Here is a 26,442-nt window from a genome sequence, read left to right on the forward strand (position 1 = left end):
CTAACAATATATATTGTGATATACACTTGATAAATATCAATAGATGATATCTGAGAAAATATTCAATATATTTTATGCAGTAGTCCCCCACCCTGGACCTCAGGGCCCACCGTCCTGCATATTTTAGGCGTCTCCCTGCTGCTGCACACCTGGATTAAACATGTCATGTCAAATACAAAACTTTTCATAGTAGAGGGGACATAATCAATGTAAAATGATCAGGTTATTAACAGTCATTTATATTTTCTCCATCTAAATGTGGCCCTGGGAGCTTGGAGAAGCCAATGTCTGGTTTAGTCAGTCATCAAGTTTTTTTGATGACTTTCCAGTTTGCTTGGGAAGGTGTACACCTAAAAACCTCTGCGTCTGTTCGGTTGTAGCGAACTCTGGTGTGGTTCGATTACATATGTGAACATCAGTGGTTCTTGGTGCAGCGCCACGACATGTGAGGAGGTATCACATGAAAATGTAACATGTTATTTTGGTTCTCAACTGAACCAACTCTACCAGACTACCACATCTGGAAACAACTTAAGTTGATCTCAAATGGCAGTAAACATTTCTTCCACTTTGAAGTAGCTGGTGATTAACCAGCTACTTCAACAACTTCAGGAATGCAAAGAAGGAAATGCAGTCATCTGAATCAGTTGTGTTGGAGTCCAGACTCATCAGAAACATGCAGGACAGCGGTTCCTGAGGACCAGGGTTGGTCCACTGTATTAAAGAATATTTACTGAACTCTGATCCAGAACCACACTGCATTCTGGGAAATGTAGGCTGAGAAGCAGCTTTAACCGCTCAACCCACAGACATAATAGAAGAATAGGCTCTGCATTGACTGCTTGGAGGCAGGAAACACGGTGGCCGTCTTGGAGAGGTCGTCAATCCTACTTGGCTAAACCAGAACAGCAGACGATGCCTCAGCAGTGCTGCATATTTTTGTTCATAATGATGGACTATTCATGTGAAGGCGCGGGACATAACTTTTCAGTACTAGGTCAATGTTGTTAATATTTTGCATTAGCTATAGGGCTTGGTGTAATACTGGAGTTCAGCTCCCGTTACGAATGCTAACAGTTTTATTTAGGAAACCTTCAGACCAAAAATGGAAGATCTGGGAGGTATCTTGCTCCAGCGAGAGGCGGAGTTCACCCTGGACAGGTTGCCAGCAACACAGAGACAGACAGGTGAAAAACAACCGTGCATGCACAGATTCACACCTAAGGATGGGTTTAGAGAAATCAATTAACCTAACAATCATGCTTTTGGACTTTGGGAGGAAGCCGGAGTACCCGGAGAGAACCCACACAAGCATGGGGAGAACATGCAATATTCGTGGAAAAAGACTCGGCACAAAGACCTGGAGGTCAGCCGGAGACCAACGGGGCTCCATACGAAGCCCCGGAGGTCAGCCGAAGACTGTCTGATGACCTGGCGACAAATGGGATTAGAGTCTGATGGTCTGGGAACTTGAGGCCTCAAGTTCCCATGGCACCGCAGTCCTGCGGGCCGCAAGCTCTCCCTCCAACATCTTCCGCCATCAGCCCCTAAGTGTCAAGCTCCCTTGACACCGCAGTGCTTTTGTTGTTAAGCTTTTCTGCCCCAAATAATCAAGTATGAAGTTTTGAGTTATCATGACCCTTTTATATCACAATTCGATCCAGTATCTCAGAGTACCATTTTCGGACATTTTCTGGTATGTATTGAGGATACCTCCGACCACACGTGCGATTACTGATGGCTGGTCTGAATCCGACTGGCTTTCTCCGTGGGTTTCCTCTTTAGGCGGCTGCTGGTTCTGCTGTTCCACTCCTTCCCTCATTTTTTTGGTCAGCTTTTCCCCTTCCAAGACACTTCCGATACTTTTCAGTTTCAGGGCGGTGTTTTCCTGTTCAAAGACAGTGTTTTTATCCTTTAAGGCAGTGGTTGTCTTCTCCAGGGTCTCGCTTTTCAACTTCAGGTCGGTGCTTATTTTCATTAAGGCAGCGATTTTCTGCCTCAGGCTGGTGTTTTCCTTCTCCAGCGAGCTTTTTCCCTCCTCCAAAGCAGTGATTTTCTGTCCCCGGGTGGTGATTTCCTGCTTGAGGATGGCTCTTATTTGTTCCAAGGCAGTGGTTTTCCTCTCCAAGATGGTTCTTTTCTGCTTTTCAGTGGTGCTTCTCTGCTTCAGGGTGGTGTTTTCCTTCTCCAGCGAGCTATTTCCCTCCTCCAAAGCAGTGATTTTCTGTCCCCGGCCGGTGTTTTCCTGCTTGAGAATGGTGTTAATTTGCTCCAAGGCAGTGGTTTTCCTCTCCAAGACTGCACTTTTCTGCTCCAGGGCTGCGCTTCTCACCTTCAGAGTGGTGTTTTCCTCATTCAGGGCAGTCTTTTCCTGCTTGAGGGCGGTGTTTTCCTCTTTCAAGATGGTATTTATGTGGTCAAAGATTGTGATCCTCTCCTCCAAGGCAGTTTTTTCGTGTTCCAAGTTTATTTTTCTCTCTTCCAAGGCAGTGTTTTCAGTCTCCAAGCCTGCGTTTGTCTGCCCCAGTGTGATACATCTTTGCTCCAGAGCAGTCTTTTTCTTCTCCAAAACGGTCGTCTTCTTTTTCAAGGTTGTGTTTTGTGTTTCCAGGGCTGTGTTTTTGTCCTCCAAGTCAGTCTTTTCCTTCTCCAAGGCAGCCTTTTCAATTTCTAAGGCTGCATTTTTCTGACCCAGTGCAATATTTTTTTTCTCCAGAGTGGTCTTTTTCTTCTCCAGAGCAGTGTTCTTTTTCTCCAAGTCAGTGTTTTGTGTTTCCAGCGTAGTGTTTTTCTCCTTTAAAGCGGTCTTTTGGTTCTCCAGCATAGTGTTTTTCTCCTTTAAAGCGGTCTTTTGGTTCTCCAAGATCGTGTTTTTCTGTCGCAGTGCAAAATTTTCTTTCTGCTGCGTGTAGGTCCTCTTCTCCAAGGCGTTCTTTTCAGCCTCTAACGCGTTCTTTCTTCTCTCCAAGGCGGTCTTTTCTATCTCTAAGGCTGTGTTTCTCTCCTCCACAGCGGCCTTCTCCTTCTCCAAACGAGTATTTTTCTCCTCCAAGGCGATCTTTTCATTCTCCAAGGCGATCTTTCCGTTTTCCAAGGCGATCTTTTTCTTCTCCAGAGCAGTGATATTTTTCTTCAAAGTTTTGTTTGCATCCAACTGTTTCTTTAATTCGTCTTCTTTCTCCCGAACCAGAGCGTCTACTTCAAGCGCAACTTTTTTCATATTTAGAACTTGAATGTTCAGCTCCTCATTCACTTTCAGCAGAGACATTCGCTCGATGGACATCATGCTTACTTTTTCTACAAAATCATTGAGCTGCTGCGTCTGAATCGCTATGGTCTCTTGCATTTCCTTGTCTTTGAAATCAGAAGGCTTACTTATCTTATTGCTCTGACTCATTTTTAATTAGTTCTCTCTGGACAAATCTGAAAATCAATTAGAAAATTGACTATTTGCTTGTTAGTGCGTTTAGTACAATACTTGTGCTTTCTCTCCAACTGCTGCAATAGCTATGACCGTAAATTCAAAAGTGATGCATTATAGCTCCACATAGGGTGCATCACTCCTTGTGACATCAAATTGCGTGATGTCACAAATTGATGTCACTACCTCAGAAGGACAACTAGAAAACTGCTGAAGTTTGAAGAAAAACAAACTTTACAGCTGAAGCTGATGGCCACTGGAGACAGTTCAGCTGGTAATACATCACCAATGCTGAAATCCGCACTTGGGAGACAGCGGCTCTTGAGGACAATGGACTGGCACGGCAGGGTGGCAGGACCAATGGTCAAATGGTGCCTGGAAAGAGAAAAAGGGGAAACCCAGCTGATGCCTTGGAAGCCACCATTTCCGACTGTCTTTCTGGCCAGTGTCGGCTCACTGGATATGAAAGTGGATTTGTTGCATCTGAGGCTGAGGGTTTCTGCAGAGATGAAGGTCTGTGCCGTTCTTTGCCTAACATAAACCTGCTGGTATTCAGTTATTGTTACCTAGCAACTCACTCATTCTTTGGTTACCTAGCAACAGCCCGTTGCGTCACTTGCGCAGCAGCAGTTTCTGGTTTCGACTCAAGATTCAGCGGTGAGCTGAATATCACAGTGTTTGCAGTGATTTTTCGGCGAGGACAAAGACAGCTGAAAGACAATCAAGATAAGTTTCTTTCTGAGTTGAATACTTGAACACAACAGTAAGACGGCAAGATAATACAACATCTTCTTATCTTGTAAATAGTGTTCGCTGCATATCTGCAGGGATGGCGGTGATTATGATTAACGCTGCTGCAGCCGTTAATCTTTCCTCATTAAAAGTTTCTGTTGTAACCAGGCTGCAAGTTACACAATAAACTGATGTTTGGTTTGCATCCTTGTCTGTTTGTGCAGCACCCTGTGACCATTTTCACTGCGAAATCAACTTGATTAAAGCGACACCATGTGCATTTTTTTCACAGATTTTAGGGGCACGGATAGGTTGTTTTGACCTCCGTCATGGCGGAGCAGGTCGAGTTTCAAAGACAGTGACGTCGCATGCAAAGAGTCGGTGGAGGAATAAAAAATACTTAAATATGTAGCCAGTGACTGAATCTATCACTGGACACAGTGATAGGTTCAGTTCTTCCAAATCACTTAGTTGTTATAATTAAGTAAGAGTAGAGATACTTCCTGATCAAATTACTAAAGTAGAATTAAAAAGTACAATATAGCAAAAATATTGTTTTTTAAAAATGTCAAGTAAATGTTATTGAATAAATGCAACTAGGTTATAAAACAATAACTGTCAGAAAAGGGAGTTTTAATATTCCCCAACAGAAACTAACAAGTCATCATGACTGTTTTTGTTATTCTTCCAGTCTGGTTGTTTTTTAATAATTTGTTTTATCAGGCCGCATGTTGACGCAGCAGCTTCAGTTTAACTCACCAGGCTGGATTTGCATTTGTGTCTGTGACGCTCACAGAGCCAAATACATTCATTTATAATAAAAGAGCGAACTCTTTGTGGCTCCACTTCATAATTTAGCAACCTATTATTTTAACAAAGTGGTTGTTGATGACTGGAGTTCTGAGTTTCCTGCTAGCCATTTCCTGGACTTTGACTTAACCATTCCTGAAAAATAATAGTTTTGGACTAAGCTGCCTCACTCATTGGACAGATATTTTAACAATTTATGGATAAAATTTTTTAACATTTCAAATGTTGCTTATACAAAACTTAACCTCCCATCCTTTGTTTTAATGCAAATGAAAGAATGAACTCATGTAGCTTTCCAGCTTACAAGAATGAATTTATGTGGTACAAACTACCAGCACGGCACCAACTGAATAATAAAAGTATGTTAGGAACAAAAGCTTCCACTTCAACCTAATGTAAAATGCATTTGTTAGAGTAGGCAGAGCAGCAGAGAGCCCCTTTAGATCGTGTGTCATGGAGCCTCGAGAGGCCAACGTGCAGACAGCTCGGAAAATCAGCCACTCAACAGGCGACGCTCAGAGAAACACCTTTGCAGTGGCTCCGGTGAAAATCTGTTAATGGGTTGACCTCACAATGAAAGGTTTTTCTCTCATTTTAGGAACTCGGTTGTGGCGTTTTGCAAAAAAGATGTTTAATGATCCCAATTATCTTCTTTTTTGATGATTTGTACTAGACGTGTAGCAGACAGATCGATGGATAGACAGACAGGTTTTTGTCTGTGGAGCCTTTTATTTGTTTCTCCCGTCTTGACAGATTGGGGTCTCGTCTGCAATGGGGAATTTGCTTTGGTCTTTAGGAATGAAGAAGATGTTCTTCGCCTGTGGATGTTCCAACCCTTTTCTGTTATGATGGCGTGTGGATAGCGGCCAAGACACCCAGGGTAAAAGTGACTGAAATGAGTTTCCTCTGGCTATACGTGAGGGGTCAAGTTGAGGTGGTTTGAGCATCTAATTCGAATGCCTCACCACTGATTCCCTTTGGATGTTTTCCAGTCATATCTCACCAGATAGACACCCAGGAAAGACCCAGAATTCACTGGTCAGAAGGTCTCTGACCTGTGTCCCAGGTCAGACACATCCCAGTCTGACCTGGGTGAGAACGATGTCCAGGTCTAAAGGAATAAATACCTGAATATAAAGTTCATATTTATCAGGTTAACAAGAAACCTAGCTTGTTAACTACTAATGTTATTGTTCTGCTTGAAGGTCTTTTTGCTGCAGTTTCTTGAATTATGTCAGAGCCAGCTGGCCTTGCTGTTTGCTCTCTGTGTTGATATTTTTAGCAACAGAATCTGTCCTTTGGCAACAGCCCACCATTTTTCAGTAAAAATGTCCTGTCTGGAGGCCTGTACTGTAGTTTCTCCTCGCTGTGGTCTCCAGAGAGTGCCTGTGTATCTGTTTCAGTTTGTCTCATTTGTCTGTCCTTACATGAGTTTTGGTGAGTAGCCTGTGTGAGTAAGAGAGATTTAAAGCTTCTGTAATCAAAGCCAGAGAACATGCGTTCTTTCCCAGATCCGTCTAAATTCAGTCTAATCCACCAGCCCAGCAGACCCACAGCTCTACAGTATCATGGATGTTAGTTCACTTTAATCGAACTCTAGTCCCTTTTCCTAGATAGTCTGGTTAGTTTGGGGAGGTGTGATAAACCTCAGCCTGGGTTCGGTTGTAGTGAACTCTGATATGGTTCAAATGCATAAGTGGCGGCCAACTGGATCGGAGTCCGCTTCAAAAGTGGACAAGAGTGCAGGGCATTCTGGGTAAATACAACCCAAACACACTATTGTAGCACTAGAGTGAGAAAAGGCTTGTGGTCTTTTACTAAAAACCATTTCATTTCATAAAGGAGGAAGTTGCACCCAGTGTCGTCTTATAGAGGTTTTTGTGTTGCTCCGTTCAGTGGTTCTTACTGCAAAGGGTTTGAATCTTTTGACTCAGTTAAGTGGGAATGAGAACAATAGCTGAAAATGTAACAATGTTGCAACTTTGTTCGCAAACAGACCTGAGTTTTCCAGACTGTCAGGTGTATGTGGTTCCAGAGTTCTGGTTTCATGACACTTGTGTAAATCTGGTCATGTGTGTTTGATGGGAAAAAAAAATGTCTGACAGTGGTATTTCGTCTAAAGTGTTAAAGAAAGTTCTTGAATGCCAATGTTGTTTGCCAACTTGTGTCTCACACGCTGCTGCTGCTATCTTCTGGTCTTTGAAAAATGTAAAAGTTTGTACATTTCTTGTATCACACAAAGGAAGCCATTTCAACACTCCCTAAAATGTGGGGGCTGTGTAGCATTTTCATTTAGACTGATGCAAGATGTCCATAACACTGGAGAAGACCAGGGCGTTCTGTGCACTGCAGGCTGATGCATGTCTGTCTGTTACGCATTCGCCTGAAGTTTCTTGACATGCAACCAGGGAACTCTCCCTGTGTGTGTTAGGTTTTTTTTTTTTTTTAGCTTTCAAGTGTGTGTTTTGATGTTTGTTGTTGTTTGGATGGTTGTTCCCAAAAGCTCCTTCGTTTCTAGGTTTCATATTGAGAGAAGTAAGGCTTTAAGCTGAGACAGAGCCTGGATACATGGGGAAAGTTTGTACATTTTTACACTTTTTCTAAATTATGCATAAAGAGTTGAACTAGGTAAAATGGTAAACACAGAATCTTGATTGTGCTTATCTGATGATTCCTTGTTCTCCTCACACAGTCAGATGCTACAACGTATCACTTTGTCTTGTTTGATGTCAGAACGTTGCTATAAATTTTCAACATCTAAAGTTGCAAACAGTTAACATAGAAAATGAAATCTGGATCTTATTGGGGTTTCACCTGGTTAAATTAAAGAAATAAGAAAATAAAAATAAGAAAAACGCATGAAGGATTCACGCTGTTGTGATGATTCAACAAGATCATCACATGTGCTCAGTATTGTGTTGTAACTCAGAAATTTTAAGTCCACAACATGCTACAGCTGCTGTTAAGTCTGCACACCTCCACTTCATGCAAACCGCAGCTGTGTTGCATAAAAAGTGATGAGATCAGTGTGGTGCTTGGCCTTCTTTCCAAAAATACTTCCCCTGATTCCAGTCCCAACGCTGAAACGTGTTTAAAATGGTTGCAGTGTTCAAACTGTGCTGTACCGCAGTAGGAGTCTGACAAGTTGATGATGTAATTTATTACCATAGCTAAACAAAATTCTTCTTCAAATATCACGACTTTCATCCTCAGAGAGACTTACCCCAACCCTCTGCCTGGTGTGACCTTCTGCTTCAGGATAATGTCTCATAGCATAAGGCTTTGCTTCAGCGAGCGTCCCTGGAGGTTTTCTACATGTGGTCCACGGTTCAGACTGTACATTTCACACGTCACTGCATTAGACGTGGCCTGATCTGGCTGGATTGGTCGTCTAGAAAGCACCATCTCAGTTTTGGTGGTGAGAGAAATACGCAGAGCTTGTGAATAATTCTGTTTAATCCCTGTGGGATTCTGTCTGTCCTCCTGTCTTTAGCCTGTCGTCTCATCATTTTACACGTTTCTTTCCCTCCATCTTTCTGCCTTCGCTATGGTCCCAGCGTTGCATTGTTGCTGTGTCATGGCACAGATGTGGGCGTCAGGATAGTTGCTGCAGTCGTCTGTAACCTTGGAAACTGCAGCCTCACATGCTCAGGCTTTAACCCTTTCTTCAACACATGGTATAGAAGCAAAATGTTCACGTTTCCCTCCCAAACTTCTATCCTAACTTTTTGAGTGCATATGCGTTGTGTTTGGTGACCCTGTTAATTAATACTTATTGCAGGCACATTAAACCACCCATCTGTCAATTATAGCTTTCTAATTTCCAATTAATCTGCTGCATGGAAGACGGCACATGAACCCAAAACTACAGATTTCAAACTAGGATAATCAGACTGATTTCAAATCTGTCAATTTCACAACAATTAGAGTTTAATTTTTCCTCTCTTCATTTTCACGGCTTTCTTGAACTCTTTTTAAGATTTTGGGAGCTACGGTTTGCCAATAATAATAATAAAAATAAAAAAAACAAACTACTTTTGTATGTGATGATTAGGATAATAGAGATTCAACAAGATCATCACATGTGCCCAGTATTGTGTTGTAACGTTATCAGGTGTGAACTGAGTGTAGGGTTAGGGTTAAGGTTAGGGTTAAGGTTAGGGTTAAGGTTAGGGTTAGGCTATAAAAATGAATGAAATATGAAGGCAAGTCAACGTAAAGTCCTTGAGAAGATAGAAATATATAATATGTGTGTGTCTGCATGTGTGTGTGTATATATCTTCCCCTGTCTGCTCTTTGTCTTAGTGCAACACAGACGTTTGTTCCAACCGTTTGACCTTAGCAACTAACATCCCTAGTCCCGCCTTAGCAACAGGGCAAGATTTGCGCTGTCATGGAAACTGTAACAAATCTGTCAGTTAATTCAGTTGCTAGGTGATGAGGATGAATGGTTAGTTTGCCAAGTCAGACTCCAGTGTGATCAGGTCTCTTCAGCCTCTAAGTGACTCGACATGCCGATACTAGACAAGGCTTCCAGAAGGTTCAAAACATATGATGGGTTTTTAATTTTCCTTCTTAGTTTTAATTGTCAATTTCATTGTACACATGCCATTTTCTAAAAAAGAGAAAGTTATTGCTTACTTACTGTATATCAGTGAAATAATCTTGATTTCTGCACAGACTGTGTGCTTTTACAGTTCATTCTTCAATTGCCTCTATAAACTTGGCTGTAAATCATAACCCATTATAAGACCTGCTGCTTTCTGTGGGTTAAATCCAGACAGAAAACACTGAAAAGAGGAAAGAGGAAAAAATGAAAAGGAAAACAGGATATTTTTTCCTAAAAAGGAAAACATAAATTTTATGAGGCTTTATGTCGGTGTGTGTGCATTTTAGTTTGAAATTTACTTTAACTAAGGAATGTCTAGAATGTGACAGAGCATTTGCCTCTGACTGACGTTCAGCAGTTTCAAACGTTTCCTTGTGAATCTTGGCAGCATAAAAGCTTACATGATTGATTAAATATTTCCTAAATATTTACATATTTTTGTCTGTTTTTCATCATGTATGTATTTGTTTTTGCTAAATGTTGGATTCTACAATTGTGAAGGAGTTGCCTTAACTCTATCAGCTCAGTGAAGTTTGCGCGCTCTCTGTCTGGTCTTAAAAGGCCATGAAAATTCCTGTTTGCAGTTTGTCAGAGGCCAGGAAGGGAACACAGCAAACACAAGCTGTGGTGGACTATAGCACAGGGCATTCTGGGTAAATACTGCCAAAACAAACATGACAGTCTAGTGCTTGAGAGACAAATGGTTTGTGGTTTTATACCAAAGCTAAAAAGCACACCAACTGAAAATGTAACAAATGTTGCAATTTTGGTCCCCAATGGATCCGAGTCGATCGAACTGTCAGGTGTGAAAATAACCTGAGATTAAAAGTCCAGCAGGATGACAAACCAAACATACAGCTACAGCTAAAGGAACGCTTTAGATCAGAAGTCTTCAACAAGTCATGACATTTCTGATTAATGAGAGATTATTTGTATATTTTGTATAAGCTATGTCTTTAAATATTCACTAACATGAATACAAAATGTCTCAAATTGATCAAAAGGGACATAAAATAATGATTTCAGTCATCAAACAACTACTTTTATATAAAATCACAGTTTGTTGATGGCAGTGACAATAGTAGGCCTTCACTTTAGGAGTCAAACTTAAGTTTAACAATTGGAATTAAAGAAGCTGTGCAATATGGTTTGAATTCTCAATTATAAGGAATGCTTCCTTATAATTGAGCCTATAGTATGTTTTGTGAAATACATATATAGAATTATTATTATTATTTCCTTTTTTCTTTTTTTTTTGAGGGTCCTTGTTCCAAATTAAAAATTGGGGTCCAAAATTAAAAAAAACATGTTGATGACCCCTGGTTTAGATAAAACATGTTTAACTGTGGAAAATATTATCAGAAAGTCGGATATTCAAAGCAAAAGTATCACAGAATTACACATTTTTCTGATTTAAGCTTCTTTCAAGACTCTAATTTGTCTGGCTGATGTCCTTTGTAATGTTTTACCTTTTCCGTATAAAACTCATTCGGATTCTTGTGCCTCTGAATCTTCTGAGCTTTATTTTCTTCTTGTCTCCTGAATCTTTGTGACGTTAGAAACTTGCAGGATGTTTAAATCCTGGCACCCTACGTTTTTTATTTTTTATTTTATTTATTATTTATGATTTTGATACGATAGTTTGTTTTTATGCTCCTCCAGCACTGACTTGCATACACACACACGTACACGTCCACACAAGCACACACGTGCACACACACACAGTAGCACCAGATGGGAATAGTGTGTTCTCATCTAGTTGTTTATCTCCTATGGAGTCTGAGAGGCCTGGTAATAACAGGCAAACAGGAAGAGAACCATCATAAATGCAGAGATCAAACACACACATGCATACACACACACTTGGCTGTAACTCGGGTCCCATGGCTCTCACTCCAGCAGTGAGCTCATTAAAATGTGCAAGACAACTCCGCTCGTCCTCATGCTTTCTCATCCCTTCTCAGGCTCTTCCTGTTTCTTTTCTTTCCCACGTCATCCTTCTTCTTCTCACACCCTCTTACTGATCTGGAATCACAGCGAATCAGGTTCTCCAAACACACACACACACACACGTACACACCTGCATACACCACTCAAAATGCTGCTGAAGTTGTGTGTGCAATTGATTGGCGTGCATTGTGAATACTTCGTAGCATGCCTGTGTCTACAAATGTGCTGGTTCTGCTGAAGGAATGGTTGCCGGGTAGAATGAGAGGAAAGAGAGAAGAATTTGTTAATTATGAAAGAGAGATTTTTCTCTGGATGGGAGAAATAGTTCCATATGTGTGTGTGTGTGCGTGCGCGTGTCCGTGTGTGTGTGTGTGTGTGTGTGCGGTATCTCAGGGTATGTGGTAGCTTAAGTGAGAGCATATTTTGTGGTTGTTTTAATCAGACGGCTGCTGGTTAGTATCAGCAGACCAGCTGCTGTGGCAGATCAATGACCGTAGTAGAGATTTTTGAGGTGCTAATGAGCAAGGCAGTCATGATATCCCAGACAGTTTGTTTCAAATTAAAACAATAACTTGTGAATTTGAATTTGTAATTTTTTAAATATTTATTTCATTAAGGGCACAATGCATATTAATTAACAATAATATGTCATGTAAATATGCAAGAGGTAGCTGGAGAGGCTGATTTTCTATCTGATTTATGAAAGTAACGTACTGCACCTTTAAGAGCTGGTGTCCTGTCAAAGGAAGGTTCTGCCAATGAACCATCATTTGATTCAGGTGTGTTGAAAGAGCTAAGACCTTCAGGCCGTTGCTTTGGACTCCAGTGCTTTATGTGTAGGATTTTTGTAGGATGTTATTTCATGTCTGTGATAGAGTGCAGATAACATTATGCTCAATACACTGAACCGTTGGTTTTAGGGAGGACAGCCGCTGATAGACCCCTTCTGAAACCCTAATTGTAACTGTTCAGACACCAAATATATTTCAATATGCACAGTGGAAACCATCTTAGCACGGCTGCAGAAGCTAACATCTACAGTCCTCTTCAACTCCAGCTGTTATTGTCCATTTGCTCTGTTCCAATCATTTACATCTCTTATCCTGAATGGTAATCGGCACTTCAGTCTGAAGAATGAGTTCTGTTCCCAAAAACCATGATGCTTGGCATGAATAATGTGGGCAATTTCTCACCCACCATTGTTAAATCTCGGCTGAGTATACAGACAATAGCTTGTCATCCAACAGCAAATTACAGTCCAGCTCCTACAGGGTGTTGATTTTAGAGCACATCTTGCTTGGTCACCATTTGCTCAGTCTGTGGTTCTGTAGAACCAGCAGACAGCAGCGCTGGTCAGTCCCTCCAGGAGTTTACGATTGTTTTTGTGATTTCTTCCAATCAGAATAGCTGGTTTTGTGGCGCTGCTTCAGAAATATTTTGTGATGTTTTTAATCATTAGATTCTGTCTGAAATTTGCATGTAAAAGAAAAACAGATGAAAAACAAAAGCACAAGGAGGCAGACTGGACATAAAAACATCTTTTATATCCTTTTATATCAATCACCTACAGGAACTTAATCAGGAAAGGCTCAGGTAGCAATGTAGAAAAAGTAATACTGCCACCTGCAGGTAAGAGTTAGCATTTCTGTGGAAAATTTGCAATAAACTCATTAGCTCAAAAAATGGGGGGATTTGTTGAGTTTGTGTGAATTTCCACAATCGCAGAATCGTGAAAAACTGGTAGGTTTTTACGAAACTGCTGGGACCAGGGTTCCAGTTCACATTATGTTTCAACCTCAGTGGATCTGCTGCCTCCTAATCAATTTTCCTTTCTTCTGAGATGACAGATTGATCCTTCAGACATTAGCATCAGGTGAAGGACAGTAACAACTTGTACTCATGTTCAGTTGTTTGAACTTAAGACTTACGGTTGGATGACGTCAACATCTCTTTTTCTCTGACCTGATCTGAATGTCTTATACTTTCCTATTGATCTGATATTGATCAAACCAATGAGTGCTGGCAGTCCTGATCACTAAAGTAAATAGGCCTCCACCATGTTCAGTTAAAAGTCATCCAGCAACCAACTCTGTTGGCAAATGTTTTTTTTTATGTATTTGGACCTGTGCTGTACTTATAACTCGGACCCTCTGTGTCACAGAAAATAATCCACTATACATTCAAACTTGCTGCAACAATTTTTGATTTTAATGAAAAGAAAAAAATGACATATACCATTAAATAAATAAACTACAGAAGGTGAGAGATTATTGCAGTCAACAATTTGTAAACAGATTAGGTATAAACTTCTTGTTTTGCTCTGGAAGCCTTGACTTTAAAAAGGTTTCACTTCTTAGACTTTGCTTTACAAGAAGCAGATTTTCTGCCATTTTTCGTACAAGAAAAAACTCTCAAATTCCAGTAGTAGCTTTTTCTAATCTCTTATTTGCCTGCTTGCGATCAAGTTGCTGTTCAGATCTAAATGCTTCTGCCAGCACTGACACTGCTGGCATGAGGCTCATACATGTCAAACAATATTAGCACTTTATGCTTTTTTTGGAAAATCTGGAATACAGATTAAATACAATAAATATCTTTGCTGCTGATCTTGTATATCTATTTATCCAATAATTTAGCATCAAAAAGGGGTTTTTGAATTTAAAATATTTTGCATTTTGTTGATGCATACAGTTTGATCCAAATGCAGTTAATTAATTACAGACACTGCAATTAACTCTACTAAAACTTTGAATCACTCCCATAGTAAAAACAAACTTGGCAGATTACAAGATTATTGATTCTATTATTATAGCATCGTCATGAGATATTGTGAGTCATTTTCCAGTTTTAATGTAGCCTGTGACACCTGGAGGAAACCTGTTCATTGATGTAATCCGAACTTTCCACTGCATGTTTCACCTAAAGTTTGGATTATTTTATTGTTCTTGTGCTGTGTGCAGTACAACTCTTAGCCTCAGCCCTATTCAGTAAAGTTGGCAGGTCCAACTTTACTGTGATGGCTGCAGCTCTGAGCACCTTGTTTGGAAGTCAGCGATGTCTGCCATCCATTGAATCAAACTCCTTGCTCAGCTTTTTCCATATAGACCTATTCTCCTAAAATAGACTTGTGTTTACAGTAGCAGGTTAGCCACACATGAAAACGGGTTTCTGGGCGCAGCAGCCCCCTCACAGGACACTGCTTTATTTGGTCGGAGCTGGGAGTGTGTGTAGCGTCTCCACGACGGCCAATCTCTTTCTTGTATAAATGCTGAGTGTAAAAGGAAACAAAAGCTCTTTAGCTGTCCGTCTGTTTGAAATGTGCGATGACTTTATGAGTCTTGTCTTTATACAGCGTGCTAACAATTTAATGCAGGGTTTGACCTGAGATTTGTGGTCGGTGGAACTAAAACAGGCCTTTTGTGGTAAACGAACAGAATACTTTTGTTGCATTTGTGTCTATGTGTGTGTGTGTCCTGTTCTGATTCCACTTTCTCTCCTTTCCGTCCAGGGGCGACCAGAGACATCGGTTCAGCTCTTACCAGGATGTGCATGAGACATCGCAGCATCGAAGCCAAACTTCGCCAGTTCACAAAGTAAGACATCTTGTTTCCTTCTGTTCCCGGCGTCGCTGGTCATACACAGTTCATCTGTCTGAACAAAAATGTTTTGTGTCTTGTCTTGCTGAATGAATGGTGTCTGCTGCATTGCTTACTCTCTCCACATTTCAAGAATTGCATTTGAGTACAACCACTGGTATGCATCATAAACCACTCAGGAAGCCTCTCCAAGAGTCGACTCCTACCCACCACTTTCCTCTGGATTCATTCTCCATACTTCTTAATGACTTTTCCACAACAAAAAGCTATTACGCTAATGATGGTTCCTGCACAACCGTATTGACAGCTAATGTCGATACGGTTGTGCAGGAATAAAAGTCGGGCTAAATCATTCCAAAATATTGTTGCAATCCTGATTACCTAAAAGGTGCCTTGCAAAGACACTCATACCCACAACCCATAATACTCGTAAGATTTTCTCTCATTAAAACCGCAAACATGCGTTTTATTAATTATTTGAGCTAGACTAACAGAGTAAAATAATAGTAATTGCTTTGATAAAAAGAAAAAAAAAACATGAAGAGTTTTGTTAAAATCTTTTTAAATCATGTTTTGTGATGGACAAAAAGAAAGTCCAGTTTGCCACAATGTAGTGCGCCAATGCTGCCAACTCAACACATCTAGACAATTGTGAAGTTGTTCTCTTTTTCTCCTTTACTGATGCCGCTAGTGATCAATGCTTTCCATCCTTCCTTGTCTGTGTCTCCTACAGTGCTCTGATGGAGAGTCTGATCACTCCTCTCCAGGATAAGATTGAAGACTGGAAGAAGACCGCCCACCAGCTGGATAAGGACCATGCCAAAGGTGAAACATGAAATCAGCTGAACGTGCTAATTCATGAAGCCTTATCTGTTGGTTTGGGACTCAAGCCTGGTACAAACGGCAAGATTTTCAAATTGTCTGGTTGATTTTCAAAACGTATGAGACCCCTCACATAATGACAAGAAATGGTTGGTGTATAGTAACTTTGGATGTGGTCTCCATCCATGTGAACAGATTTCACTCAAGAACATTCAGATGTAAGATGGGAAAGTTAGCTGAATCTCTCTGGATCAAAGTTAAGTTCAGAGTAAACAGAACTCTGTGGCTCTCTAGGAATAAGCAATGGCAATAGTTTGTGGACTAAGTTCAACAGAGGAAAAACAACACAAAGATGTGTCCAACGTCCCCCAGAGTTTCTAGATTATCTTGCATTTTCCTCTGTGTTTCCGTCCACATTGCTTTCTGATTGGCTACTTGTCACATTCAACAGGCTGATTCTCATTTGTCCTTATGGGACACCATTCACTGTTATATTGGGCCAAGAGGATTCAACATGTTGAATGTGCCTGATTTTAGATCGGAGCGGTCCAGACGTTCAGACCACTCTTCACTCACCACACATGGCAATAAAATCTCTTAAGATTATCTGAAGAGCCATCCCGATAATCAAGATGTCCTTCTGATGTCAGAAGGGGAAAACTGTGACAAAAATCAGCAAAACTATCTTGCAGTTTGAAGTGGGCATTATGGAACTTCATCAAACAAAATAACATCAGAATAACACAGTGAGACACCAACAGAAACACTCACACCAGACTGCTGCCCTGCTAAATCCTCTTCAGAAGGTGATTGTGACGGCCTGCAGTTTTATCCACAGCAGTTTAACTCTCAGCTCAAAGTTCATGTTGATACCATGAGTTGTTGATTGGAAGCTGCCTTATAAGCAGATATTTGTATGGATTCTGACACCACATTTTCAATGTGTGTGTGTGTGTGTTTTTTTTTTAACTTTCTCTCTTTCTCAAACTAACAAATATTTCCTTCAACCATTTATGGTTTCTGTCAAATTGTTTCATTGTGGGTAGACTTAAATGAGAATCTTCAGTGTGTCTCCAACTGTAATGTTTTTCCTTTCAGGCAGTGAAAAGGCTACAGGCTTGTGTCAGATCAGTTCACGGACTCAGTTCTGCTAAAGCTAACATGTGAAGCGCGAGGAAAGTTGATTTTACCCCAAGGCTTTGCATTCCCATGTAAAAGCATTTCTGTTTCTCCTCTTTCAAGAGTACAAGAGGTCACGCCACGAGATCAAGAAGAAGTCATCTGACACCATCAAGCTGCAGAAGAAAGCTCGTAAAGGTAACCAGAAGTGACGCTCCTGCTCTGGTCTCAATCATAATCTTTATATGGAACTTTGGAAGAGGAAGTTTTTTTGTTTGTTTGTTATTTTTTTCTGGGATCCTATCACTATTCACCAGAGTTTTATTGAAATCAAAATAAAGGAATACATTTATTTAATCTGACTCAATATTAAAAGGGCAGCATCAGGCAAAATTGACTTTTTCTGACCTCTGCATCATGTTATAATGACATTACGAACAAGTGAGGAGTGTTGCTTTGATTCAATGTTTGAGAAATCCCTTAATCTCCATGGCAACCTTCAGCTGTACAAGATGTCTGGGTGGAAATGGCCCCACCTTTGAGGCGCAGCTCGTCCTCTGAGCTTTAGTTAGCTTTAATGTTAGCTCTCCCCTACTCAGCTCTTTCAGACTAGCCAGCAGCAATTAGCAAACACCTGGTGGAACTACACATGTGCTGTGCTAATTATATGTGCTACTTCTTAGTGTATCACTTGTAAAAATGTTGTTAAAATGGGTTAACAAAGGAGCCATGTTGTGGTGACCTCATGGAGGCAGAGTTTCAGACAAAGCAGGAGTTTTTAAAGACACAGAGGCCCAATTTCAAGGCATTAAACTACAAAGTCAAATTTTCTTTAAGTTATATTTAGCAATAAAATAGCAGTTTTATAATAACTGAAGGTAACATAGTTGCATGGTTGTTCTGTAAATTGGAACTATGAACCTGGAAAACACATAGCACTGTCCCTTGAAGCTGTTTTTGTTATCAACAAACAGGAAGCAGAAACCAAACTTTCCAACTGAAGTGTTAGAAATAAAATCATTGGTTGGGTTATGATGCCATCTGGTGATAATTGATAATATTGCAACTCCTAGTATTTGATCTATGACATTTCTTTAATTAATTTAAAAAATAATGAATATTTATATCTGACATATTTATTTTGTTTGTATTTTTTGTTGACATTTAGATATATTATGGATTATTTATAATTTTTTTATTGATAACAGTATTATTTTTTGTGTGGTTTGAATTTATTTCAAACATTCCACCAAGAAATTAGGAAAAAAAAAAAATCAGATTAAAGGTAGTAATAATTGTGTTTAAGATAATGTAAGTATTACCTTTGTTTTGTTTTCCTCTTGGTGGAATGTCTGAAATAATTCATAGATTCAAAATATCACAGAGAGAGAGCTGTTTCATTCTAAATAAACAATAAAACAATCAACAAAATACTATTATTAATACTTAGCTAATAACTACTCCATGATATAAATGTCACTATGAAATGCAAACATAAGATTGTTGTTAATGGGGTTCTACACAGAACCAGACCCGTGTAACCTGATAACTGAACAGCTGTGTGTGAGTTTTGTCCAGCTGAAGCATGGTGATATATTTGGTTCTGGACTCCTTTTTAGTTGTTGTTGCTGCGTTGCTTTGCTCTAACCTGCTGCACCGCGGCTGTCCTGATGGCTTCTTTGTACTAACCTTAACAATAAGTTCTGCTATTTATGCTCTCTCCCTCTCTCTCTCTCTGTCTCTTTTCTTCTTTTTTTCCCCAATTTTGCTTCTATTTTTGCTGCCCCGCCCCTCCCCGCTCTCACCTGCCACCGTCTCTCTGTCCCTCCGTCCCTGTGGCATTTTGTCTCCCTGTAATAGAGATGCAGGGTAAGTATTGGCCTGTCACTCACCGCTGCTCTGCGGCATCAGCTAGTCTCTTTGTCATCAGCTAGTCTCTTTGTCATCCTGTCTGTCGTTGTTTTAGATGTGAGAGCAGAGGGTTTGATTTGACTTTGTCACTTTAGGTGAGCGATGAAACTTTATCACGTCTTGGACTTTGTTTATTGTAGCAGTTCACCGATTTCTGACCGATTTCTTACTTAGATCACCAAAAAAAAAAAAAAAAAGTAAGAAGATTTTTTGTTGCATCATATTCCTGGGCTACAAATAAAATACATTGTTTTACTTTTCCTTAAGAATAAAAATAACTTAGAGAAAGCTATATTCTGATGGGGTTTTTACATTATGAGTACATGTTACTGAGATGAACGAACGTAGCAATGAAGGGAAAAAGTAAGACGTGACACTGAAAATGAATGTGATTGGTCCTCCAGACCACACTATTTCTGTAACTTAGCTTTGCTAATAAATATTAGCATTAATACAGATTACTGTGTCCTCTCACCCTCACCTTCAAATGGAAAAAGTTTCTAGAGCACTGCAGTCTCTAAACAACTTTAATCAAAGTTTCGGTTCCCTGAGGATGGATTAGAGTTCAGCCTCTATAGCAGCTCGTCTTTATTGCCTGATGTAATGGAACTTCCTCCTTGACTCCTTCGTGACTCTTGTATCTCGTGGTGTTAGAACTTTGTAGTGACACCTCAGGCTTTCTGCTGTCATTTTGCCACTCCTTTGCAGCTCTTTCTTTCATTACGTCCCTGATATCACTGACATCTGCACTGATTTGTGTTGCATGCTGTAACACTACAGAGGTTCATTTCATGTCTTGCTTTCTATGCATTGCATTTCACGTTTACTCTTCTGGCTTCCAGACAGCATCTGGATTTGCTGTTTTGTTTTGGCTCTACACTATGGGCCGTTGTTTGTAAAAATACGGCAAAAATTGACAATTTGGGTTATTTATCCTGTCATAACAGAATAAGATGGAGGTAAATTTTTCAGTTGTACATATATTTTCCCGTGGTACTTATTCATCTCAGTTTCAAAGTAAATATTTAATTAACAAGCTAATTATTTCAAGTACAAACTACATATTTTGCATGAAACTACATATTTAGGTAGTAAGTTAAATGTTTAGTTTTTAAGCTAAATATTTTGCTAAGTATTTAGTTTTCAAACTAAAAATTTACATTTTTAGCTTGCAAGCTGAAATGTTATACAGGTCAAGAAGAAAAGAAACAGTGACGAACAGGGTACACAAAAAACAACTGAAGCTAAATATTTAGCCATATGCTAAATATTCTGTTAACAACATTAGTTCAATACTAAATATTTAGTTTGTAAACTAAGTCTGCAGTTTCTCATTAAATATTTAGTTTTAACCTGGGACATTTTTTAGTGAATGAATAACACAGTGAATATATATATTTTTTCTTCTTATGAAAGGTTAAATTCCTCAAATTATAGTTGAATTTTGACAGTAACTTTTCATACGGCAGCCATGCTACACTGGTGTTGCATTGGACCGGTGCTGACACTGTAACACATCAGAGTGCATTCTCCTCCACTAAGCTTTTTATTTATGTGTTAATACTGGAGTACAAAGAGGCAACAACCTGACGCTGCAGTGACTTGCGAAGTATTCATACTTTAAAATGATTTCATTATGTGACACAAATTTAGGGTTAGCTAATGAAACTATATTTTTCAGAGAAGCTGCATATAGCTCAGGCAGGAGGATCTGTCCACAGGGCAGCTAGTCATGCACTCCACAAATCTGGCAGAATATGATAATAACATAAAATATGAACCCCTCTGTGACACGGTGTTGGCAGCACCATGATGTGGGGATTCTTTTTGAAGGAAGAGCAGCAGAAGGCTTGAAGCTTAGCCTTCCAGATGTACAACATTGAAGATTGACCAAGAGCTACATTGAAATGGCCTATTCAAAGTCCAACAACAACAGCAAAAACTTCAAACAATATACAAGTGAATATTTTTGCAAGTCACTGCAGATGTAATCTCCCCCACTTCCTTCTTTCATTCCTCGGTCCTCTTCTCCAGCTCTCCTGCACTGATCTGTGTCAACCCGCCTCTCTCCACTGAAAAGCACGTTCTGTGTTTACTGGCAGGGCGAGGCGACCTGCAGCCGCAGCTGGACAGCGCCATGCAGGATGTGACCGACATGTGTCTGCTGATGGAGGAGATGGAGAAACAGGCGGTGCGCCGTGCCCTGGTGGAGGAGAGGGGGCGCTTCTGCACCTTCATCGGCTTCCTTCAGCCTGTGGTGGTGAGGAGGAGGCCGGCCCAATCGGATCGGACCCTAGTTTACCTTTCAGTGTAAACTGGTGGAAAAACAAAGGATGCGATGGTCACCACCAGATTATTGTTATATTTCAACTAAATTTGGTGCAAAGTTCACGAGCACACTGACTATGAAAATATCTCTAGCTTATTGATGGAAATTATTAAAAACTTGTAAGTGAAAATAAAAGTAGCACTGTTTCTTTAAGAAAGACATGAGAGAAGTGGTAAATATATGAACAAGAACACAAACCTGCATGAAGGCAAAACCTTTCCAAGAAACTGCTGCATTCTGGAAATTTTAAACAACAGCGCCCTCTTCTGCTCAAAAGGCTTAAGGCAATAAATGAACCAGTTCACAGGTTGTCAACCAACATTTTAGTCACACCATATCTAGATTGTTTTTACATTCTTTGTCCCTTTAATATAATAATAATTGAAACAGTTATTCAATCTTTTCATATCTGCAGATTAAATCAAGAGGAAAACAATGTTTCTTAATCTGCTCTGCTGCCAGTGAACTTTTCTTTTTCTGCAAATAAGTCGATATTTTCCTGCAAATATGCAAATGAGATGTGTGAAACATCTAGCAGACATTTTTTTGACTATTTCAACTTCAATGTTTTTTTTTTCCATTTACTAAACATTTTTGCACTTATGACTTATGAATAAAACCAAATCATCTGAAAAAATAATCACAAAGTTTTTCAGTACTAAATGTTTGACGTTAAATTTCAATTATTAATAACCAGATGTCATTATTTACATAATAAAATCTCAGGTCCAGGGTTTGCCTTCTCTTTATAGTGAAGTCTTAATTTCTCTTTAGACACTAAAAAGCTAAAGTTGCGAGGAAAAATACAGTTTTTATACATTTACAGTATTAAAACTAATCCCTGACTTCGCCAAGTCAGAAATTTGAGCTAAATAGTGACAGATGTCCTCTCAGGTTTCAGTGGTAGCATCCTGGGCCTCGTGTATAAAAGAGCCCACAGCTCTTTTACAATAAAAGTTAAGAAATTTTCAAAAGTGCAGCACACAAAAACATTGTGGGGCCTCGTATATAAAGCGTGCATACACACAAAATACGTGCGGCGCCATATTTTACACACAACTTGGCAGGTATATTAAAATGAATGTGGGGTGAAAGTTTGCATAAATATATGCTTACTTTTACCGTCTTGTGAAAATGTGTGGGAGTCACGCAAAAGTTTTCAGTGGATAATAAACATTAAAGCACCAAACCTGTGAGCAGTGATGGTGTTTACTGTGGACAATAACCAGGTCAGCAGTCCCTGCTTTCTATTTTCATCTGTAGTGACGCCAAAACTCCACCGTTCAACTATTATGTAGAGTCATAATCAATCATTCATCACTCATTAAGGGAAATATTTCAAGTCTGTTGTTGGTGACGGCTCACATGTAATGAAAATCACCGATTCAGTCAGGAATGTTTGGAGCTGCGTTGATGACCTCACTGATCGGTGTGTGAGGCTGGATTCTGACAGTCACTCACATCATGCTCCTCGTTTGTGTCCCGTTGGCCAGAACGGAGAGATCGCCATGCTGGGAGAGATCACCCACCTCCAGGCCATCATCGACGACCTCACCGTGCTGACCACCGACCCCCACAAACTGCCCCCTGCCAGTGAACAGGTGAACTGCAGCAACACCTGGCTGGTAGGAAACGCCAGAAGCGTGTGCGAAATGGACTGACAGTTTTTTTCTGGCAGGTGATCAAGGATCTGAAGGGCTCCGATTACAGCTGGTCCTACCAGACCCCCCCGTCGTCCCCGAGCAGCTCTGGCTCACGCAAGAGCAGCATGTGCAGGTGCAAACAAACACACACACACACGCACACGCATACACGAACACGCATACACGCAAGACATAAAACCCCAGGATGCAGCTGTATTTCAGTGCTGTGTACAGAACTCTAGTTTTGGAAAGAGGAGCCTTCCTGAGTGTCAGTGTCTCACTTGTACTGTTTGTGTCTGTCAGAACATTGTTGGTGTTTGTGCCACCATCTTTGTTAGAACTCCAACATTCCCACGGTTTTAGCTTGTAAAACGGCTCACAAAAAGACAGTCTAAAACACAAATCAATTTGACATCAGCTTCACTGTGATGTAAATAATGCGGTGACTTGCAAAAGTATTTATGCACCTTTGTGCCAGACTACAGACAGACAGCAGTTTATTGAACAAGGAAATTATGTGACAGTTTAAGCAGAACTCCTTTATGTTTCTAAACCTCCACACTTTTCAGATACAGGCCAAATCTGAAAATGGTCCAGGCGTATGAACGCACTGTATATGTCCCATATAGCAGAAATTGATGTGTGAGGATTTTGATGGTGAAAACAATAATCTCTCAGTGTGTGTGTGTGCGTGTGTGTGTGTGCATCTAGGGCATCAGTGTGTTTATGTGGAAATCACACATTCACACCCTTCCACCTGTAGTGTTTCTTTATTCCCTGAATCTTCCTGAGTTCACACACTCTCTGTTTACCCCTCCCCTCCTTCTTTTCCTCCTCTTCAACCCACCACCCTCCTCTGTGCTCTTTCCCCATCTTCGCTTGTCTATCTTCTGTCTTGTACCTGGTTTGTGATTTGCCCTCTTTCACTCCTGCCGGACGCTTCACACCCCGGTTCCCTTTCCTTTCTGGGGAACCTGCTTCTAACTGTGACTGTTGTGTGACTTCTCACCAACTCGCAAAAACTCCTGGACTCATTCCCATCAACCAATCGCAAACTCTCTCCTCGCCTCCTCCAATTCTTTGTTCGCTCTCCCAAACTTTAACCAATAACTAATTTTACCTTCCACCACGTTCCTCTGATCATAACCGCTTTTGCATCCGGCATTGTAACACTCCTCACCCCTTCATCGCTCTGCCCTGCCCCCCCACCCCACCCCCTGTTCCTCCTCATCTCTCCCTGAACCCTCACCATGCAGCAGCGTCAACAGCGCCCACAGCAGCGCCTCCCGTTCGTCGGGAGGAGGTGCAGGTGTGGGTAGTGGTGGAGGAGGGTCCCAGCCACACTCACCTTCCTCCTCCTCCTCCTCCTATCGCTACCGCAGCAGCATGCCTCAACAGCCTCCACCACCAGGGGGCATTGCAGCCCACCGCCTCAGCAGTGTTTCCTCCCACGATTCGGGCTTTGTGTCCCAAGATGCAAACATCTATTCCAAGCCTCCCTCACCAATGCCCTCGGACATCACCAGTCAGGTATGAAATCCTGGTGCATTCACCAACGACAGCACACTGGAACAGTCTGAATTCAGTGCCATTTTGTTCACATGCACATCTAAACACTCCCTATCAATAATTGTCCTTTAGTAAGTTGTAGAAAAAAATCACAGTGCCATAATTCTGTTCTTGGAAGAATGAGAAATAGGCCATAGAGTTTCACTCGTGCTTTGTTTCCGGCATAAGAGTAGCGTTAGGTTTCTTTAGCGTTAGCTTTCTTAGTTTTAAACACACTCTAAACAACCAGTTTTGAGTGTGTTTAAGATTATTAGCTGCGTTTCCTTAACAAATGTATGGAGGACCAAAACTGACGTACTAAAAAATAAAAGCATGAATATATATTTTGTTTTTCCTTGTCCTTATACACAAGCTTCCTTCAACACATTTATACATTTTCTTTTTCATTTCCCCCAAACATGTGTTTTTGTCAAGTAGACATTTTTATTTTGTCTTCTCCTTATACAAGCTCTCCTTCTGTGGTTGTTGCCTCCTCTCCTTTTTCTGTTTGTCCTTTTCCTATTTCTCCGTGTGCATTTTTATGTTAATGAGGAGAGCAGCCTTCTATGTCCAGCTCCTCCTATTGGCCAATAGAGCTTTGGAACCAACGCCACTGCATAAGACGTTTCTGTCTCGCGCAGTCGCTCAGTGCCATCTTTACAGGCCATTGACCGAAACAAACTTTATTCCGGTGTTTTTATTGTGTTACCGTTTCAAGTTGGATACTGGATATCCCAATATCCGCTGATCAAGCGGTGATTAGCTTCAGGTTGATCCGATTAATGAACGCTAATTTCGACCAGCCGTTCTCAAGTTCCCTCCTCAAGCACTCGGAGGTTCACTCAGGGACTGTCAACAAATTTCCAAACCAAACACTCCTGTCAAACAAATGTTAATAAATACCTTGTCTTGTGACCAACTGATTCAAAAAATGTCACTTTTCCTTTCTAGAAATGAGGTCAGACACATTGTGCTATAGGACTTAGCTCATGGTGTTTTTCTGCAGCTTGCTAATGGACAAGAAGTTTAAATATCAAATCGGGTATTTCTGTATTTCTGTCCCCATAAATATGCCTGGCAAACACAAGTTAAAATAAATTAAAATTTAACTATTGAATTTGAAAGTAAAAGGATTAAAAGAATTATGGCACTGCAAGTTTTGAGAACTGGTAAACTAGATAAGAAAATGTTTTTCTTTCTATTCCAGAAATCCTCCAGCTCTGCATCATCAGAGGCTTCAGAAACATGCCAGTCAGTCAGTGAATGCAGCTCCCCCACTACTGTAAGTACTGCAGCCATGCTGTGCAATGTGGCTGTTTTTTATTTTTATTTATTTATTTTTATGAAACAAACAACAAACTACATAAACGTCATTAGAAGTCAGGACAAATCTTCTGGGGTTTAAACAGTTTCAGATTGAGGAGCTTTACTTACCTTTTATAGTTGCTCTCAAAACATCTGTGATGTAGCTTGTAGCATTAGCACAGCTATAGCATGTGGCATCCTTCTGGATGTCCTTTTCTTCCTGCCTGCCTCGTAAGTGAAGTTCTTCCAAACAGTAATAAAATTTGTTTGCCAAACACCAGATATGTGAGTCTTGTGGGCTAATGTGGGTCACTGCACTCGCCACGTTAGCAGAGTTTAAAGTTCAAGGATAAGTGCTAAATGTTGACGCAGCGCTGTTGTTGGAAGAGATGAGACGACTTGGGCAAATGTGACTGGATCCATACAGTATGTATCGATTTTGACACACACACACAAAAACAAGAAATTCCTTGAAACACACCAAAAAATTAAAACACCAAATTTCAGAAATCTGAAAGATTTATAGCAATCTTTACGTCGAGTTTAACTTTACCCATTTGCTCAACAAAATCAAGTTATCAATTACTTTGACAAACCTGGAGACAAACCTAGTTTATTTTAAAAGTGGTGGCTTTTGCTGTTACATG

The 26,442-nt window shown here is 40.4% G+C and overlaps 2 protein-coding genes across 8 annotated transcripts in view; one reads left to right on the forward strand and one right to left on the reverse strand.

Moving 5' to 3' along the window:
* The window catches only part of LOC129379309 (flagellar attachment zone protein 1-like), a 34,038-nt gene extending 7,643 nt beyond the window's left edge, over nt 1-26,395 (reverse strand). Inside the window, exons 1-2 of one of the 3 annotated variants that reach the window (XM_055060022.1) lie at nt 25,925-26,395; nt 1,560-3,796 (exon numbers count right to left, since the gene is read on the reverse strand). In XM_055060022.1, coding sequence (XP_054915997.1) covers nt 1,649-3,397 — 1,749 coding nt within the window. In that variant the 5' untranslated portion in view covers nt 3,398-3,796; nt 25,925-26,395 and the 3' untranslated portion in view covers nt 1,560-1,648. Of the gene's footprint in view, nt 1-1,559; nt 3,797-20,336; nt 21,286-25,924 lie in introns of those variants that run through there. The other 2 variants (XR_008608159.1, XR_008608160.1) reach the window with 2 other exon arrangements.
* Nucleotides 1-26,442, forward strand: part of mtss1lb (MTSS I-BAR domain containing 2b) — a 72,971-nt gene that overhangs the window by 30,174 nt on the left and 16,355 nt on the right. For 2 of the 5 annotated variants that reach the window (XM_055060017.1, XM_055060020.1), the window contains exons 4-11: nt 15,031-15,115; nt 15,852-15,943; nt 17,183-17,257; nt 21,073-21,230; nt 22,793-22,900; nt 22,978-23,075; nt 24,199-24,472; nt 25,698-25,772. In XM_055060017.1, coding sequence (XP_054915992.1) covers nt 15,031-15,115; nt 15,852-15,943; nt 17,183-17,257; nt 21,073-21,230; nt 22,793-22,900; nt 22,978-23,075; nt 24,199-24,472; nt 25,698-25,772 — 965 coding nt within the window. The remainder of the gene's footprint in view (nt 1-15,030; nt 15,116-15,851; nt 15,944-17,182; nt 17,258-21,072; nt 21,231-22,792; nt 22,901-22,977; nt 23,076-24,198; nt 24,473-25,697; nt 25,773-26,442) is intronic. The other 3 variants (XM_055060019.1, XM_055060021.1, XM_055060018.1) reach the window with 2 other exon arrangements.

Source organism: Poeciliopsis prolifica, unplaced genomic scaffold, assembly GCF_027474105.1.
Source record: "Poeciliopsis prolifica strain line A6 unplaced genomic scaffold, Auburn_PproV2 SCAFFOLD057, whole genome shotgun sequence".
NCBI classification, from domain to species: Eukaryota; Metazoa; Chordata; class Actinopteri; order Cyprinodontiformes; family Poeciliidae; genus Poeciliopsis; species Poeciliopsis prolifica.